General features: G+C 34.1%; 1 protein-coding gene across 3 annotated transcripts in view; it reads right to left on the reverse strand.

The window, feature by feature from the left end:
* The window catches only part of Rbcn-3A (rabconnectin-3 alpha), a 96,682-nt gene that overhangs the window by 80,542 nt on the left and 2,590 nt on the right, over positions 1-13,550 (reverse strand). For all 3 annotated transcript variants that reach the window (XM_088273531.1, XM_088273530.1, XM_088273529.1), the window contains exons 2-10: positions 7,832-8,029; positions 6,112-6,259; positions 5,357-5,427; positions 4,804-4,933; positions 4,183-4,312; positions 3,387-3,566; positions 2,411-2,538; positions 1,940-2,124; positions 984-1,068 (exon numbers count right to left, since the gene is read on the reverse strand). In XM_088273531.1, the coding sequence (XP_088129657.1) occupies positions 984-1,068; positions 1,940-2,124; positions 2,411-2,538; positions 3,387-3,566; positions 4,183-4,312; positions 4,804-4,933; positions 5,357-5,427; positions 6,112-6,259; positions 7,832-8,029 (1,255 nt within the window). The remainder of the gene's footprint in view (positions 1-983; positions 1,069-1,939; positions 2,125-2,410; positions 2,539-3,386; positions 3,567-4,182; positions 4,313-4,803; positions 4,934-5,356; positions 5,428-6,111; positions 6,260-7,831; positions 8,030-13,550) is intronic.

Raw genomic sequence — 13,550 nt, forward strand, 5'->3', positions numbered from 1 at the left:
CGCAAACCCAAATCCGATCTGTACAATGTTTTTTGGCATCTCGCGCTGTGCCAAAAGTAAGCAAATGGAACACTTATAAGTGTCTCCCGCTCTCTCCCAACAGTATGTAAAAGACGCTTTTAAGCGTTTCCCGCAAACACGTGTTAACACATTGTTAGCCTTTAAAATACAGGCTGAAATGTTGGCAAAAAAGAGTTTTATTCACACAATTATCACACAATATGAATGGCTACAAAAACCTAATCAATTTATTCAAATTTCTTCTTGAAGATTAAGATTTCAGCAAGTTTTTTTTAACGTTAATTTCTGAGTGAAATATATCCAGAAGTGGATTTTGGGGTTGAGAGGCCTCTTCCAATTTTTAGGCTTCTTGCAAAAAAAATTTACACCATTTCCATGTCTGTAATATGAACAAATACAGAAAAAATAAAAAATATATAATTATGTTAATCCGGCACTGTATATATGTATTATTTTTATATCCAGTGGCGGATCCACCAAATAGGCTTTTTGTATAAAATTAGAAGAAGCAAAACAAATATAACATTTGTAATAAGTTTTAACTTTTTTATTTGAAAAATTTGTGATTACTTTTGCCCCAATATGTAGTATTTTACCGGTCAAGTTGTTTGAATCAAGAATGTTTTACTACAGTCATAGTTAAGTTTCATACATAGATTTTAGTAAATTTTTATATTATCGATACTAACACACCAAGAACACAGTGCATCAGCAAATATATTTTTCTGTGTATATTTTCAGAAGTGGACAAGAAGTTATGATTGAATAGTTGCATGTTGTAATGTTATCAAACATATATAAAATTGAAAACCCATAACCTTGAATGAAAGAAAAGTGTATAAGAAAAGAGCATTCCAAAAGTATCAGAAACAGACCGTACAAAATGTATGAAATATGTTGCAGTACAATAATAAACAAGAAAGGATGTGAACTTTATCACTTGTTACAAAAAATGTCCTTACTCATGTCATCCCCTTCTGGGTGGTGATGTGCGTTGTGATTGTGTCCGTCTATGCCGGACTCTTCCGCATCTTCTTTATCTAAAATCTGAAACAAACGATACAATCACATTACAAATTCATCCGAGAATAAAGTGATGGTTAAAATCCTGAATATTAAAAAGACGATGAGAGAAAACTCTCTTTAACAATATGGATTTGGGAAAACAGTAATATTTCTATTAATATTTTACAGATGCAATATAACTGAAAAAATTGTATAAAAACAATATAACTATAGTTTAAACCAAAATAGAATACCATAAGAACCGGTGCACTGATTACCAGCATATTTTAAACACCAGTAATAAATTGTAAATTCACATTCCTAGTGAGATTGTGTTGAAAATAAGTACATAATAAATATTACACTCACTTTTCTAGTGAGATCGTGTTAAACATAAGTAATAAATTTTACACTCATTTTCCTAGTCAGATTGTGTTAAAAATAAATAATAAATTGTACACTCACTTTCCTAATGAGATTATATAAAAAATATGAAATAAATTGTACACTTACTTTCTTAATGAGATCATTGTTATACAAAAGTAATAAATTATACACTCACTTCTATACTGAGATCATGTTAAACAAAAGTAATAAATTATACACTTACTTTTGGAGTGAGATCATGTTAAACATAAATAATAATTTATACACTTACTTTTCTAGTGAGATTATGTTAAACATAAGCAAATAATTATACACTCACATTCCTGGTGAGATAATGCTAAACATAAGTAATAAATTGTACACTCATATTCCTAGTGAGATCTTATTAAACATAATATTGAAAGCTGTCCCACCGCATTCATAGATCTGATACAGAAGCATCTAGGCTTTCTGACAGACCTTCTCTTGAAAAGCAATTTTTTAAAACTAAGTTGCGTATTAAACGTAAGTAAAGAATTGCACTCACTTTCCTAGTGAGATCGTGGAGTATAGTCTCGGCCTGCAGGGTGAAGTGCATCTCCTTGTTGTGCAGCCAGTGCAGGATGAAGTGCGGGCGCGGAGCTCCGTCGTCACCCGGGTTGGAGCGCATCGATGGCACCAATGGGATGTCCGTCTCCGCATTTATAGATGCCGCCAAATGGAAATGCAGACCTAAGACAGCCAATAAAAAATTCCAAAAATGGCATCTAAATAGTCAACATTTTCATATTTTAAAAAGATACCCATGATTCTAAATGAAATGGATATTTCTAATGCTAGAATAATGGGTGTCTTTTTCGAATATTAAAATGTTGTTTCGAATATGAAGAGTTTAATGAATTGTTTTTTGTGTTGGATATAATAGTCTGAATAAATGAAAATTAAAGATGGCAAAGAATTATGTTTTTTTTTTTAATCATGTTTAGTCCACCCCAAGGTAAGTCAGAGGTTAAATAACCTGCAGTGGAGGAATTTGAGTGGTAGTTGTTGTGGAAGTCGTGTACGCTGAAGGTGGACGGCAGGGTGGGGATGGGCGTGCCCAGCTGCTTGGAGGACTGCGCGGTGCGGCGAATGTGGAAACAAGTCCTGCGGGAAAAGAAAACATGCTTCATCTGTAGATCTTATTAGATAACTAAAAAAATAACACTTTTCAATACACACATATCGCTCACTCCTTTCAAGAACGTCATAAATAAAAAAACCTTGATTTTTCAGGAGAACGTTTTTAAAGTTTAAAAATATAATACAATGTATTGAAAATAAATATCAAGCCTTATTGAACTTTTCACTGTGCAACAGATCTTTTTAGGTAAAACCTGAAGGTTTTTTCTCCATTTGAAAAATATTTAGTATATTTAAAAAAATGATTAAACAATACCTTTTCTTCAAAATGCAAAAACAACACTTTCTGCCCTGTAGCGGGTAAATATTAAGTTAAAAATATGCCACTTTTGCTGGGATATAGTACATTTTCTAGGCATTCCGAAAACATGTACAACTGAAAATTGACGATTATTGATTTATGACGTTCTTGAAAGGAGTGAGCGATATATAAAAGTAGACAACATTAAATATACAAATGGACAAAAACTTAATGACATTTTCAAATGATAACACTTAAGAAAAAAACTTCATTCATTCAAATCCTTATCCGCACCCCAATGGCGCATAGGGCACTGCATCATATAAACGCAGTGTTATCTTGATTGTTAACACATGAAGGAAAGGTGATCAGCCCTCTGCTTCAGGTACCAGTCCAGGGTAGTATTGAATAAATATTAGAGTGAAATAATAACTTATATTTATTTAACCTTAACCTGGGAATCGAACTCGGGACCTCCAGTACTGTAGCCCTTTTTATGATTCAGTGCCCTATGCACCATTGGGGTGCGGATGAGGGTTTGAAGAAGAAGAAATGTGCAAGTTGGGCTCACTTCATGTGCTTGAGTCTCTGCATGAAGCGGTGCTTGTGTCGGTGCGCTCGGTGGCGGGCCGTGTGCGGCTGCGCCCTTCCGGCGCCGGGCCCCCACCCCTCCTCGGGGGGCAGGGTCTCCGCCCACACGCGGCAGATGTTGTCCAGGCACGAGGTCACCAGCATGTTGCCCACGCTGCCCCTGATGAACAAAACTCTATTATTAGCACGACTACGAATTTGGTGACATCGCATATGCAAAATGCTAATTTTTCTGGCCCTAATACATGTCCAATGGTGTGTACGGCACAATGGGCTTAATAACACCCATTTTGCTTTTAAAAAATTAGAAATTTTCAACAAACAGTTTTTCAAACCAATAAAAAAGTGATTTTATTAGGTCTGCAGTAGTCAATAATAATCTAAATGAATATTAAAATAACAGTTTTTCTTTTGTAAGTAACGAGTGATTTCTATAGCATAAAGGAAAGAAATTGATTTGGGAGTCATATTGTGGTAAAATGCATTTTAAATTTAAATTTCACTAGTTAAATACCACTTTTTCTTTAAATATATTGTGACAATGTTGTTTGAAACATCATTGTTTTGATTGTTTGAAAATGATGCGGAATGCATTGAAACACGTGTCACAATAGATTTTAAGAAATAGTATGAAATGGACGTATTGCCAAAAGACGAAGAAAAATTAGTGACTTATAAGGATGTGGTAGGAAGGGGAGCAAGGTGTTGTAGTGCAATAAGATGGACAGCCTTGCTAGACGGATGAAGAAACTACAAGGCTCAGAAAGAATTCTTACTTGGGCATGTATTTGCTGGTTTTTCTCCATGATAAATGTGTTAGTGCTCTCGGATGGGCGACGTATATGAATCCGTAGTTGAGCTCCGTATTATTTGTTGGCTGTTCACTACTCTTCGTTGAGAATAAAACTGAAAAGAATAACATTACAAATTAGTTACAAAAAAAGGAGATTTAAGCATGTTTTAAGATACCGGGATAATCAATTTGGGTAATTTGTATAGCGCAAATTTCGTAAAATACTCCAAACCTTCAAGGCACCTTAACAATGGTGCCAATGTTGGTGAAAAATCTATTTGTAACCCTTATATTAATATAACAATTATACATAAGCGGTGTTATCTTGATTGTTAAACACATGAAGGAAAGGTGATTAGTCCTTCACTTCAGATTTTATTGTATTTATTTATTTATTTATTGAACGGCTGAAGCCTTTAAGATAATACATATATACAGTATCTAATGTAAAAAAAAAAAAAAATATAAAAAAATATGTATTTATATTGACCCCCTGGGAATTAAACCCAGGACCTTCAGTACGGTAGGTAAACTCGCTGAACACTATAGTACAAAGGTAGACAATAAATTATGAAAAAATGGTACGGAGTTGAAATAGACTTACTCTTATTTTGATACCAAATTTTGACTAGGCGATCATTCTTCCCGGAAGTAGCGAACAGTGTTCCATCAGGAGAGAAGGCGAGGTGGTATGCCGGAGTCGCCGTATGGCATCTCCATACACAAATCCAACTCTGTAACATAAGGTCGAAATTTCATTATACCTAAAGCAAAAAACCACTAGTATTTAAGCTCATGTTTTACTCAGTGTCTTCACATGTAAACTTTTTAAGAAATACTTTCCTGACATTGGTTTGACTGAATTTTATAACTATCTTTGAATATGGATGAAATAGGTTTAGGAAAACATTGTGACGGAAGAGACAATCTTTCCATGATAACACTACAGGCAAATTGGAACTGAAAGGTCTCACTATGAAAACTAGCCCAATCTGATTACTTTCGGGCATGCCATTTAAAAATTATAAATAAAAGTTATAAATAAGAAGACCCTTGGAATTTACACATTCAGTACTAGTGATTTCAGCATACTTTCAGATAATATTATCTATTTTTTTTTGATGATAATAAGTAAGAGAATAAAATGAAATAATTACCGGATCTTCTTCTTCCGAAATCTTCCCTTCTTTATCCCCGCCTCCGATCTCAAATTTCACACCCGGTGGAGCTGAAAAGAGTTTATCATTTATTAAATTACATAAATAGTAGGTTCAATGCAAATACACTGGCAAAATAAAACTGGTTACAGATAAACACAGTTTAAAAGATATTAACACATTGTTTACGGGAAACGCTTAAAAGTGTCTTTTACATGCAGTCGGTAGAAAGTGGGAAACGCTTATAGGCTTTCTATTTGTTTACTTTTGGTAGAGCGCGAGAGATGCCATAAAAGATTGTACAGATCAAAATTGGGTTTGCCATTACTAGTGATCAATAAACTAAGATTGTCTGAGCATAATTAGGATCGGGGTTGATGAAAAAACTGCCCGACAACAATGTGCTAAGAGCAAATGACCAAGTACATACTCCAAACAAGTATCTAGCTAATTTCTTGAATGTTTTCCGCAGATACTTTGTGGCACATTTCATCTAGATAATTATTACTGTATTTAATGTATTAAATGTGAAATTAAACACAGATTTTTTGAGACTAAAAAGTTGTGTTTTATTTATTTATTTGGCATTTGAAAATGCCATAACTAGGCATAACAATATTAATTTTTATGTGTTTTTTTTTAACAATAAAATACAACTTAGTAGACTCAAAAAATCTGTGTTTGATTTAACAATTATAACATAAATAAAAATGGAGTTCTACAAAACAAATGCCAAATCAATCAATAATTATTACCGTCTTCATCGTGTGCGTCAGCTTGGTGCCAGAGCTGCAGCAGGGCACCTCCGGTCAGAAGGCGGGTTCCCTCCAAGTTCCAGGAGAGGGCGGACAGTGGTCCCGCAGCCAACAGCCTACCGGTCTGGACCCAGCGATACTCCAAACCCTACGTAAAGATGGTGTTGTAATTACCAACTTAATAGAGAGCGTTCCACCTTCGGCCATCTTTAAAGAAATCTACAAGTCAGGGATCATGAACCTTAAATACACACCACTACTACAAATATGCAATATTTTTTAGGATACAGAAGATGGAACAAGAACCAGGGTTCAGAGCAGCAGTGTACCTTTTGACTTAGAGTTGCCAACTTGTGTGTTGTTTTCGACTTTAACACTTTGCACTCAAAAGTTTTTTTGTTCTCAAAAATTCTGGTTCAAATATTGAGTATAAATACTTTCTTGGAGCCATAGCGGCGGTACTATTTATTTCAATTCAATTTATTTATTTATAATTAACATACACATTACAATCTTAAAATTTAAAGCGTATACATTAAAATACATCAAAATCGAAAATACGCAAGAATACTATTGCTAAAGGTGTAGAAGAATCCTGCTTCGGAAAACTCCTTCAGACACATGGAACAGATCAATATCCAATGAGATATTGTTCAACATAGCGGTAGCTCTTCCTACAGACGTAACCATCGGCAGGTTGGTCCTGTGTGTAGGAATGTGAAACAATCTACGCCAACGCTGTCTTAGGTAACTATACTAGAGTAGTATGGTTAAAAATAAAGGCGCACGGTCCTGCTCCAAGTAACTACCCTTAGAGGCCAACATGTTGATGGTCGTTGCATTCGTTTCAATTATTACAATTTTATTCACATTCAAAATACTTCCTGGGTACTTTTCAACAAAAACTCTTTTGATTCTGAAAGACCTCATAGTAAATTGCGCAATATTGGCTAGTTTATACTAGTTCTACTGGTATATTGACTAAAATAATAAGCCCAAGTTGTAGACTGATTGGACAGGATGAATTTTGGCGGTTGGACTGTGCAGACAACTGGAGGACTCCACTAATCCAAGTCGAGTAACATGTGAGAATTTTTTGGGGAAAAATCCGATTTAGGGCACATTTTACAATACATTTCAATTTTCGCATTTTATTTTTTGCATTGCATAAGTAGATGTAAGTTGTAAAGCTCTCCTTTTTTGTGAATTTTCACAAAAACAGGGATATATAAATTATCCATTTTTGTTTTTATACTATTGATATAAGTTATAACATATTTATCAAAAGAGTAAGAAGGATAATTTAAACAAATTAGTAAATAAAAACAATGAACGAGTCTACATTTGACCTCATAATGGAATGATTATTCCAAAACCAGCAGTCATGAAGTAGTGTTTTTTAAAGCGGTATTACACAAAGTGAACTACTAATGATAAGGAGAGTATTAAAAACAATGAAACTTGTATATGAATTATTCCTTGATGAAAATATTTAAATTTACATCGACTCTTATTACTGATTCCATCTTTGAGACCTAGAATTTTCTATAGATAAAACTTTACGAGGGCAAGATAAGATACCCACAATAATAATTTAAATTAAGTACCTCTAGGAATATGACACATCTTTTATTTTATTTATCAAAGTCCTTTAGTGGTAAAAATAGGTAGGTCCACCTAAGCCCGCATTATTAGGAATTGTAGGATGTGTAATACTCACATGTGAGCAGCTCGTATGTATGAGTGGAGTGGGTTCGAAGATGCACACTTGGCTGTCGTACGCTGCCGCGATCTTTCCGGTATCCGTGCTGCAGTCCAACGAGGTGATGCGTACATAGTTGTGGACGGCACCCGGGATTATCTGCACGCGTTCAAAGTTGGACGCTAGGATGACGATGTTACACCCAGCCGCGTATGCCTAGAAAAAGGACGAAAAAATCACAACATGCTCTCACAGTGGGTTTTATTATTTGTATTAGATTTCACCTTGCACCATCCAAACATATTAAACATATAAAGAAAAGCCCATATTTTGAAATTTTGTAAATAAATAAGATTGGCATTAATTTTTTTTTGTTTTTCATATAAGTTGACAAATTCAATATTGACATTTCAGAGATTACCAAAAAATTTAAGTTGAAAATAAAACAACATTTTGAGTATGTCCAAATACTTGTTCACAAAATCTGGATTATCTTCAATTACAGGAGTTATTTTCATATATTTTTTTTGACATCTCATCAAAGATGAAGAAGAATATGGAAGTCCAGACTTCCATATTCTTCTTCATCTTTGATGAGATGTCAAAAAATAATATGAAAATAAAACATTTAAAATAAAAGCATAGGTATTTTAATAATTGAGTAGCATTTTTTCAAAACCCGACAACCTCTTCGTGAAATAAATACATCTTTTCTGACGATTTCGATTTTAAGATGCAGGAATAACATGTTTTCAGCCTGGGTCCCTGCTCTTCTGATTATCATCTCTTCGTATGCCTGTACCTTGTCTTATAATAATCATATAGCTTATCGGTGCATAAATGGTTACATAACCTACTTCTTGGAAGGACTATTCAAGCTTGTGGTATGCTATAAAAAGCACAGCAAAAAGAGAGAAAACTGTGAAAAAATTACATACTTGTTTAACTCATGCTTTTGTTCAAACATATTCTTTTTGACTCCATGGTACTGCAGAACAGAGCCTAAAGGTGGAGACTGACTGGAGCATTTCGTCGTAATGTAACAAAATGATTAAAGAAAACGCTTCGTTTTTTACCACTTGAGTTTTATTATAGACTACATGTTTCAGAAGTTAAACTTCCATCATTCCATGATGGAAGTTTAACTTCTGAAACATGTAGTCTATAATAAAACTCAAGTGGTAAAAAACGAAGTGTTTTCTTTAATCATTATAACATGTCTTACCACAAAGTTAATGCCGAAACAATAAATAAAGTAATGTAACACGTTACGATGCGAGCATTCAGGTAGTCAGTACACCGAGCCGAGCGCTCCATCCATAGTTTCGGATGCTCAGTGATGCTCGCTGCGAGCGATGTTACGACGTTATGTTACGACGAAATGCTTCGGTCAGTCTCCACCTCAAAGCGCAGTTACAACATATACTAGGTATTTTGGAGACGTTGTTAATTTCTTAAACACAATAATAAATACAGAAATTTGAAGAAACATAACACTTTTAACTGCCTAATACACATAAATATTGTTACTGACAGTCTAATTATTATTGCGATGTTTAGGTTATCAAGTTTCATAAATTAATTAATTGCGATTATAGAGAGGAACTCTCCGCTTGAATCAGTGTAAGTGGGATATAGGAAAAGTCAATACGCTGCCGCTGTGAGGTCAGTAACATTGCTTAGGTAAATATAGGTACTTTATTATGTGAATAGAGGTACGTGTAATATCTGACAATGTGTCACTGTGTCAATACTATATTCGGCACTTATATATTTTTATATATATGATTACATACGTTCGCTGCTCCTTGATAGTGTTATGAATTAAGGCCCAGTAATCAATTGCCCGCAAATAATTTTCTTTAATTTCGTTAATTGATTCGGTAGTCACTTTGTGGTTAGACTATCCATTTTTAATTATTACTTGGTAATTACCACTATTTCTTAAAATCTATTGTACATACGGTGTTTGAAAATGATGCAGAATGCATCGAAAAGTGTCACTATAGATTTTGAGAAAATGTGGTATTTACTAAGTGAAACTTTTTTTATTTTTTTATTTTTTATTTTATTTATTTCTTAAGTTAGCTTATATTAAAACTAATATAAACTATTATATACATTTACATCATCTTTATATATTTACATTTCCTTACAGTAACTTAGACATTTATTTTTAAATTCTTTCAGACACTTTTCATTCTTCATACATTCAGGCATCTCATCATACATTTTTAAACCCTTATACATCAAGCAATTTTGCGACTCAGCTCTTTTCAATAATGGTAGTCTTATTTTATTCTTTTGTCTAGTAGCATATTCATGACAATCTTAAAATCTTTAGTAAAAAAAATCTTAAAACCCAGGTTAGATTTAACGCACCGGTAATTAAATGTTTTTCTTAAAGTTTTTGCGAAATAAATACATGGTTTCAAATAGTTTTTGAAGGGTAAGGAGTTAAAAAAAAAAAAAAAAAATTTAATATACATTTTCTTTCCAATAAACATATATTTTTTGAAATTGGGCATGAAGAGACATGTGGCCCCTAGCGCAACCGGGCGCTTACTGAATTCTGTGTTTGCGAGTAGGGCATTAAGAATTTCAACTTAACAGTTTAAAAACATTTGACAAATCTTTTCTCCCTAAAACGTGGGAATTTTAAATATATATATATATAGTTGATTTTTCAGTCTAATATTTATTCAATATGACCCTGGACTGGTACCTGAAACGGAGGGCTGATCACCTTTCCTTCATGTGTTAACGATCAAGATAAAACTGCGTTTATATGACACAGTGCCCTACGCACCATCACGTGTGGATAAGGGTTTGAAGAAGAATTGTTATTAAGTGTCATATAATTATATTAAAAGAGTAGTCTAATTGCTCATTTTAACATTTAAAATATAAAATTAGTATGCAAGTTGTAAGAAAACAGTCTACAAAATAGGTGAGTAGATGTATACATACACACACATGTGAGTCCGCACATATACCTACTCATAAATGGAGGAGGAACATCCTGTGTCAGTGTGTGTGCTACAGCGTGTGAGATTTATTATCTTGCAAATTTGAAACAGTTATTAAGATTGTTCTCAATTATGAATACACGCAGACATGTGTACGGATACATTTTGTATTTAATGTTTAGAGCTCCGACAAACAATACATTTAGCCTTGTGGCAATTGCATATCAATTGAGTTCTTCACACATTTGGTCTGAAAACTCATCTACGTAACCGAGCAAAAATATCTAATTCAGAAATCAAACATAATCACGTAACGGCCTCAAACTAAACATTGAGTGATAATTTGTAAAAATTATACAATATTTTAAATAACAACTTTTTTGTTTTTTTCACATAAATTTCATTTGACCAGTGAATGCGTTTCGTCGTAGCAGACATATTTCAATTAAATAAAATTAAATTTATTTATTTATAATTAATATATACATCACAAACAAAAATTTAAAGCCTATACATTGACAAAAATTTAAAAATAACCAAAAAATACTCTTGTTTAAGATGTAGAAGAATCCCGCGTTGGAATACCCCTTCAGACACATGGAACAGATCAATATCCGACGTGATATTGCTCAACATAGCGGTAGCTCTTCCTACAGGCATAACCATCGGCAGGTTGGTCCTGTGTATGGGAATGTGAAACAATATGTGCCGATGCTGTCTTAGGTAACTATTGGGAACATACAGACCAATGCTCCGGATAATTCTAGGATTATCGATCATAGCGCGCAACAATCGATAAAAACGCGTAATCAAATACACATTTCTTATAGTCTCTAAACTATTGTAGCCAAGCATACCCTGGAGAAACTCGGTCGGGTAGAGCCAAGGATAATAGCCGTACTCTTTCATGTAGAGAACCTCAGAACCTCCTTTTGGACTTTCTCTACTATAAGAGAGTTCTTAAGTTCGTGGGGAGGTGTGTTAAGAGATGCTACTCTTGTTAAAGATGTAGAAGAATCCCACTTTGGAACACCCCTTCAGACACATGGAACAGATCAATATCCGGCGTGATATTGTTCAACATAGCGGTAGCTCTTTCTACAGGCATAACCATCGGCAGGTTGGTCCTGTATATAGGAATGTGAAACAATCTATGCTGACGCTGTCTTAGGGTGGTGAATGACCGGAGCATTTCGTCGTAACGTAACGTCGTAACATCGCTCGCGGCGAGCATCAGCAAGTATCCGAAACTATGGATGGAGCGCTCGGCTCGCTGTACTGACTATAAGAATGCACGCATCGTAACGTATTACCACCTTCACCTCCACCTTAAGGGTGGTGATTGACCGGAGCCATTTCGTCATAACATAACATGTTACGATGCGAGCATTCAGGCAGTCAGTACAGCGAGCCAAGCGCTCCATCCATAGTTTCGGATGCTCGGTGATGGTCGCTGCAAACGATGTTACGACGGTATGTTACAACGAAATGCTCCGGTCAGTCACCACCCTTGGGTAACTGTCGGGAACATACAGACCAATGCTCCGGATATTTAGACTGGTTATATCGGTAACGAAGAAACCCAATCACTGATCAAATAATATTACTGTGGAAAAAAACTATATGGTTGTTATTTTATTGTGTAAAATGCAGTTCCACCAAGAAATGTCAGTACAAAACTTAAATGTTATATAATATTTGTTACTATAATTGCACATTAATTCATCAACAAATTAATTAATTAATTAAGAAAAACCTTTTTTAAACTTATGGTGATGATTATTTATGGAATTAATTGCACTTCGATTGATTCCTATTGAGTCTGGCTATCAAATAAACACTCAAGGACAGTAAAGTGGAAAAAACCAAGTGCTATTCATGCAGCAAAAAATGTTTTTGTATAGTGTTTTTGATGATAAAAGGTATTTCTCAACAATTAAAAATAATAATAATAAAGCATTCAATTTATGATGAAGAGTATAAAAGATGAGGAAGGAATGTAAAATAAACATTTTTTTACAGGATAATATTATTGAAAGTCAGCCAAGTTGTTATTAAAGATAATTTAATAGCCCCAAAACATGCCTGAGTAAACTAGAAAACCAATATGGTTACAGAGATTCTCACTTTATTAACCCTATCCCTGAGTCCCAAATCTGCACAAATCTTGGAATCATTAAGATGGATGTCAAAAAAGCTCCCCTCAGATGATTTTTCACATAAACAGCGCTATATAAATTGGCCAATATTATTTTTATTAAAAGTAAGATAAAAGAGCCTCATTAAAACCCAAAAATCAATACAGTCAGAATACTTAGTTCTGAGAAATTACTGTTTGCATCTTGGGTACTGCAAAGGTCCTACGCACTATTGTTGCAAAGGTTCGAAGACAAATAAGAAAACTCTAGTGATCATATTAAGTGTTTATTTCAAAATAAAAATTATATTGTGGATTTTATCTGACAGCAATCCAATTCATTATATTTCCTAATTTGAATTGTGTGCAGGTAAAAATTACCACTACAGTGTAACAATGATGATGGTAAATATTAACTCTGGAAACCTCCTTTTGCGGTATAATGTACAACTCATGATATACTATACAATGTAAAATCTTCCATCCTTTCAATTGAATTAACACATTGTTTGCAGGCGGTTTTTTCATCAACCCCAACCCTAATTAGTATGTAAATAAGGATCGTATACTAATCACAAGTAGCTGCGAACCTAATTCTGATCAGCACAATGTTTTTTGGCGACTTGCGCTT

Source organism: Brachycentrus maculatus, unplaced genomic scaffold (assembly GCF_059751285.1).
Source record: "Brachycentrus maculatus isolate JH-2025_06_01 unplaced genomic scaffold, ASM5975128v1 h1tg000586l, whole genome shotgun sequence".
NCBI classification, from domain to species: domain Eukaryota; kingdom Metazoa; phylum Arthropoda; class Insecta; order Trichoptera; family Brachycentridae; genus Brachycentrus; species Brachycentrus maculatus.